Genomic DNA, 6,003 nt, shown 5'->3' with positions numbered 1-6,003 from the left:
GAAGATAGCCCTATCTGGTAAAAGACCAAGTCCAAGAACAGCTCAAATAAGCAAAGAGAAACGACAGTCCATCATTACTTTAAGACATGAAAGTAGAAATCTGTCCTTTGGTTTGATGAGTCCAAATTTGAGATTTTTGGTTCCAACAGGGTAGGTGAACTGATGATCTCCGCATGTGTGGTTCCCACCGTGAAGTATGGAGGAGGAGGTGTGATGGTGTGGGGGTGCTTTGCTGGTGACACTGTCTGTGATTTATTTAGAATTCAAGGCACACTTAACCAGCATGGCTACCACCAGATTCTGCAGTGATACACCATCCCATCTGGTTAGCGCTTAGTGGAACAATCATTTGTTTTTCAACAAGACAATGACCCAAAACACACCTCCAGGCTGTGTAAGGGCTATTTGACCAAGAAGGAGAGTGATGGAGTGCTGCATTCAGATGACCTGGCCTCCACAGTCACCTGACCTCAACCCAATTGAGATGGTTTGGGATGAGTTGGACCGCAGAGTGAAGGGAAAGCAGCCAACAAGTGCTCAGCATATGTGGGAACTCCTTCAAGACTGTTGGAAAAGCATCCCAGGTGACTACCTCATGAAGGTGGTTGAGAGAATGCAAAGCCGTCATCAAGGAAAAGGGTGGCTACTTTGAAGAATCTAAAATCAAAAATATATTTTGATTTGTTTAACACTTTTTTGGTTACTACATGATTCCATATGTGTTATTTCATAGTTTTGATGTCTTCACTATTATTCTACAATGTAGAAAATAGTAAAAATAAAGAAAAACTCTTGAATGAATAGGTGTGTCCAAACCTTTGACTGGTTCTGTACTTTATTTAATTTTTATCCAGTTGGATGAACACTCCAAACAGCCTACCCAACCGCTCAAAGACGTCTGCATGGTCCTAAAGCACACTGTTGCCTCGTTTTGTATCACATTCCAATGATAAAAGTGTGTGTGTGGGGGGGGGGCAAAAACGCAATTTCAGAATGTGTGAAAGCTCCACCCCTGACTGTAAGTCTTCTCTAGAATGAGGCTTTCAGTAGAAGGGTTAAGGTCCATGCACAGTTGTCTAATTAGAATATAACCAATAAAAAGGACCATGGTGGTGGTGGGGGAGATTCCCAAAGGAAACATACTGAAGTTCAATCAAAGCAAGGTTAATCAAGTCTGGTCTGTCCATGTTCAGTCTGTCAGGCTCAGAGAGTGAATATGAATGTAACAAAATAATGTATTGTCATTGTGATTTGTGTGTGTGTGTGTGTGTGTGTGTGTGTCGATATAGAAACCGCACAGTCATGTGATGACAGCCAGCCAGGAGTTGTAGCCAGCAGGAAGAGAGGTGACATGGCAGTTAGTCCTGGACTTTGGGCTTTCAGCTACACCTCTGGTTTCCACTATATATACAGCACGGCACTGGCCTGAGAGACACACAGACAGACTGAATACACAGATACACCAGGAAAAAAACAGGTGAGGCCAATGCTGAGATTCAAAACAAGGTGTTGAGAAACTATGATTTTAGGGTTCTAAGATTCAAATGTAATTGAAGTGTAATTGATCAATGATGTTTCTGTTTCAGTGAGAAACGCAAATATGAAGGTGTTCATGGTGCTTGCAATTGCTGTACTCTCTGGTAAGTAACATCTAATGTTACCACAACCATAACTACTCTCTATTTTTTTTTTATTGAAACCTTTGAATGCAACAAGATTATTTGAATTATTATTATTTTAAACTTGCCATACTTCTAGCTCCTTTAACAGTGTAAGGTCATAAAGTAGGTCAGGTTAAACTAGTGTTTTCACAGGAACTAACTCTACTTCCACGCCCCAAAAGGTTGCCATGCTAACCTATTCTACGCTGATGAGCCCAAGCCACAGCTGGAGCAGCTGACAGATGCCTTCTGGGACTATGTCGCCAAGGCAACAAAAACTGCCGACGACACTGTCCAGATGATCAGGAAGTCTCAGCTGGGACAGGATGTCAAGTAAGTCATGTGACCTGTGATGTAGTTGTCAGAACATGCGTGTAATGTCTGTAGAGGAAGCCCTCAGAGTACTAGAATCCTGACCTGACCAGACCCCTCTCCTCTCTTGCAGTGACCGAATCACAGAGAGCGCTGATGTGGCCAGCCAATACGCTGTCTCCCTTCAGGAGCAGCTTCCTCCTGCAGCCAAGGACCTGATGACCAAGATTACCCAGGAGGCCGAGGTGCTGAGAGAGCGTCTGGAGCAGGACTTGGGAAGCGTCAAGGGTAAACTGGAACCCTATGCAGAGGAGATCAAGACACAAGTCCAGCAGAGAGTGGAGCAGCTGAAACAGGACCTGGCCCCCTATGCTGAGTCCCTGGACTCCGAGGCCCTGAGGGCCACCCTGCTCCAGAAGAGTGAGGAGATGAAGGGGAGTCTGGAGCAGAGTGTGAAGGAGCTGCAGTCCAAGCTGGGTCCCTACACTGATGAACTGAAGCAGAAAGTGGACCTGCGCTTGCAGGACTTCCAGAAGAGTGTGGCCCCCCTGGCCGAGAATCTCCAGAGCCAGCTGACCACCAGAGCTCAGATGGTGCAGCAGAGCCTAGTCCCCTACGCTGAGGACCTGAAGGACAAGCTGGACCCCTACGCCCAGGACCTGAAGGCCCAGCTCACCGCCCTCTACCAGGCCTTCACCAACACCAACTAAATGGCCCAAACCAAGACCACTCCTTGATCCTCTGAACCTTTTTGAGTGATTCTCTCATACCCTGAACTGCACTGTAAAACACGGAAATAAAACTGGGTATATGCCCAAAAGATCATATTTATTATTTAGTGCAGGGTGAGAAATGTAAACCAAACCTTCACACTCAAATATTTATAAGTGTTTGTTTTTACCTTGTTAAATGTTGAATTATGTCAACTTTGTATAATTTCATAAATTCTTTAAGAAAAATAAAGCTATTGCAATTATGAACATATGCAAGATTGTTCCCTCATTCATTCAAATGCTAATAGTTAATTATACTCTCTAAGTTCATTACACTCCAATTACACATGCAATATGTCACTTAAGGACACATGAAAAGTAATCTCTCTCTCTCTCTCTCTCTCTCTCTCTCTCTCTCTCTCTCTCTCTCAAATACTTGTGGTGAGTTTGTGAAATCCCTTTGCTTAATTAGAGACTGTTCGTTCCTGGGCCTCCTAAGTCCAGACTGGCCCTGTTGACATTACTATCTCTAACTCATGTGTCAGCAACAGTTTTATCCAGTGACAAGTCTCTGTCTTTTTACATGTCAATGCTTTTAACATGTAACAGCATGCCCACACCAAGCCCAGCACAGGCTAGCCCACACCAAGCCCAGATAAAGGAGGGGGCTCATTTAAATATTTTGGGGCGTGGTTTGGTTGTCTTTCTGATACAATGTATCATGTTTCCTAAATTGGCTTTATAAAAATATGCAATTTATGCATTGAATTAAATTGTAATAATTAAATACATCAATAGATTCCTATTCAATACTAAAAGGTGCTTCGTGCCATGTGGGCACGTTTGATGGGAAAAGATTTCAGGCCAAGTAAGGGCTGCGCTCACCAGATATGAGCTGCCCACACTGGGCAACACTGGGCAAATGCCTTGGGAGCCAACATGGAGACGATGAGCGAAGGCGCCTCAGCCCAATGTGGGCAGCCTACACAGGGCCAATATTTATCAAATGTGGGCAGCCTACACGGGGCCAATATTTATCCAATGTGGGCAGCCTACACAGGGCCAATATTTATCCAATGTGGGCAGCCTACACAGGGCCAATATTTATCCAATGTGGGCAGCCTACACGGGGCCAATATTTATCCAATGTGGGCAGCCTACACAGGGCCAATATTTAGCCAATGTGGGCAGCCTACACAGGGCCAATATTTAGCCAATGTGGGCAGCCTACACAGGGACAATATTTTTGCCAATGTGGGCAGCCTACACAGGGACAATATTTTTGCCAATATGGGCAGCCTACACAGGGCCAATATTTATCCAATGTGGGCAGCCTACACAGGGACAATATTTTTGCCAATATGGGCAGCCTACACAGGGCCAATATTTATCCAATGTGGGCAGCCTACACAGGGACAATATTTTTGCCAATGTGGGCATGTTTGCTGGGCATGATGTTCAGTGTTCCACTTTCTAATGTGCCACTGGCTACAGAGAGGTGTGTGTAACTCCTCCCTCTGGCTGGGTCCCCACTGTTTATGAGTGTCTGTCTGAGGACACACACACACACACACACACACACACACACACACCTCCATCTTCACAACCCTTCCTCCCTCCAGCGTGGAGGGGCAGAGTCCACTGACAACATGACACATGGGCTTCCCAGTCTTTCCCCCGATACTGAGAAACAACTCACTCAATCATCAAGCAGACGGTACACAAACACACTGTGGAGGAACAAACTAATGTGTGAGGGGACATGTGGAAGAGAAATTACACCAGTGAAAATCATAATGAGTCAGTTTGACCAAAGACACAGCAGGTTTCTTCGGTACACATAGAGGCAACCTTTCCTTGAATATATGCCCACATGATCTCTGACAAGTCAAAGCTCCCTGTTTCAGGATGAGGGTCCAGCAGGGAAACAAATGCTGATTTCAGATAACACCCTCTCTTGAGCCTGTCTGTCTATCGCCTCCATAGTGGTGCCAATCTGGGCACCGAGGGGGGATCTGTCTGTCACACACACCCATCACTCAGGAGGACACACCACCGCAGAGCCAAAAGGCATCATTAAACCCTGATCAAATGGCCTTCCTCATCCCAACAGAGGAGTGTAGTTTAGAGTAATACATCTCCCTCATCTCATTGACTGTCTATTGAGGGAGACATGATGGCCTATTGAACCAGATGGTGGGAACTGGGAAGACATTGAGGGGGTAGTCAATCAGTGGAAAGACACAGGATGGGAGTCTCTTTGAACAAGCTGTGTCTTGCAGCTTATCCCACTATGGTGGTGACGCACAGAAAGAGATTGGACACTGTTTTGATGCAGATCAGAGGCTGTTACAGGCATAATGGCTTTAGTCAGTGATGGTTTGGTTCTGGCATCAGAAGAAGTGGAGATGAGGAGATACTGTAGATAACAAGCACATGTAGACGAGTCTTTGTAAATCACCAATGCTGAAGGCGGTGTTTCATTGTGTTGTTTTGGCCCAGCATGTCCTTTGGACTTGGATCAGACCAGATTGTTTGTATTACAAGGGCCCTGTACAACATCCACGCAGCTGGTCTTTTTTAATCACACCATTTATATGGGTGCTGTTTGTGAAGCATTTCCCTCTTCATAAATGTGTGTGCTAACCAGCTGTTGTGATATAAGGGCAATACAAACAATGTTTTATCTGATTACACTCCGCAGTCTGACTTCAGCTTTCAAGGCTGTCTGGGAGTTCCTTCAGAATAATAATAAGGGTGGCAGTGCTAAGAGCAGCTGTAGGGTAGACTTTCCTGCCACCTGGTGGCAAAGCTGTGATACTGCAAGAAAGACGGAGTGAGAGCGAGAGAGCGAGAGAGATCATTACAAAACTGTATATAGACATAACAGGACATTTGAAATGTCTCTATTCCTTTGGAACATTTGTGAGTGTAATGTTTACTGTTCAATTTTATTGTTTATTTCACTTTTGTTTATTATCTATTTCACTTGCTTTGGCAATGTAAACATATGTTTCCCATTACAATAAAGAGCTTTGAATTGAATTAAATTGAGAGAGAGAGAGAGAGAGCCCATTGCCCTTTATGGTTGTGAGGTCTGGGGTTGGCTCACCAACCAAGAATTCACAAAATGGGACAAACACCAAATTGAGACTCTGTATGCAGAATTCTGCAAAAATATCCTCAGTGTACAACATAAGACACGATACCCGCTAATTATCCAAATCCAGAAAACAGCCGTTAAATTCTATAACCACCTAAAAGGAAGCGATTCCCAAACCTTCCATAACAAAGCCATCACCTACAGAGATGAACCT

At 44.6% G+C, this 6,003-nt stretch overlaps 1 protein-coding gene across 1 annotated transcript; it reads left to right on the top strand.

The window, feature by feature from the left end:
* Positions 1-1,421: 1,421 nt before the first annotated feature.
* LOC121542378 (apolipoprotein A-IV) lies at positions 1,422-2,957 on the top strand. Its single transcript, XM_041851783.2, has 4 exons — positions 1,422-1,477; positions 1,587-1,640; positions 1,844-1,994; positions 2,107-2,957. Exons 2-4 carry the CDS (start codon positions 1,601-1,603, stop codon positions 2,681-2,683), a joined length of 768 nt encoding a protein of 255 aa, XP_041707717.1. The 5' UTR covers positions 1,422-1,477; positions 1,587-1,600; the 3' UTR covers positions 2,684-2,957.
* Positions 2,958-6,003: the final 3,046 nt, after the last annotated feature.

Source organism: Coregonus clupeaformis, chromosome 28 (genome assembly GCF_020615455.1).
Source record: "Coregonus clupeaformis isolate EN_2021a chromosome 28, ASM2061545v1, whole genome shotgun sequence".
In the NCBI taxonomy this organism is placed as follows: Eukaryota; Metazoa; Chordata; class Actinopteri; order Salmoniformes; family Salmonidae; genus Coregonus; species Coregonus clupeaformis.
Note: the sequence above shows the minus strand (reverse complement) of the source record. Positions and strands in the feature narration are given on the sequence as shown.

Bases quoted from the DNA above. Each gene is read 5' to 3' on its own strand.
- LOC121542378 (XM_041851783.2), top strand. From the start codon at position 1,601: ATGAAGGTGTTCATGGTGCTTGCAATTGCTGTACTCTCTG. The intron at 1,641-1,843 runs GTAAGTAACATC...ACGCCCCAAAAG, and splicing joins TGCAATTGCTGTACTCTCTG to GTTGCCATGCTAACCTATTC. The intron at 1,995-2,106 runs GTAAGTCATGTG...CCTCTCTTGCAG, and splicing joins CAGCTGGGACAGGATGTCAA to TGACCGAATCACAGAGAGCG.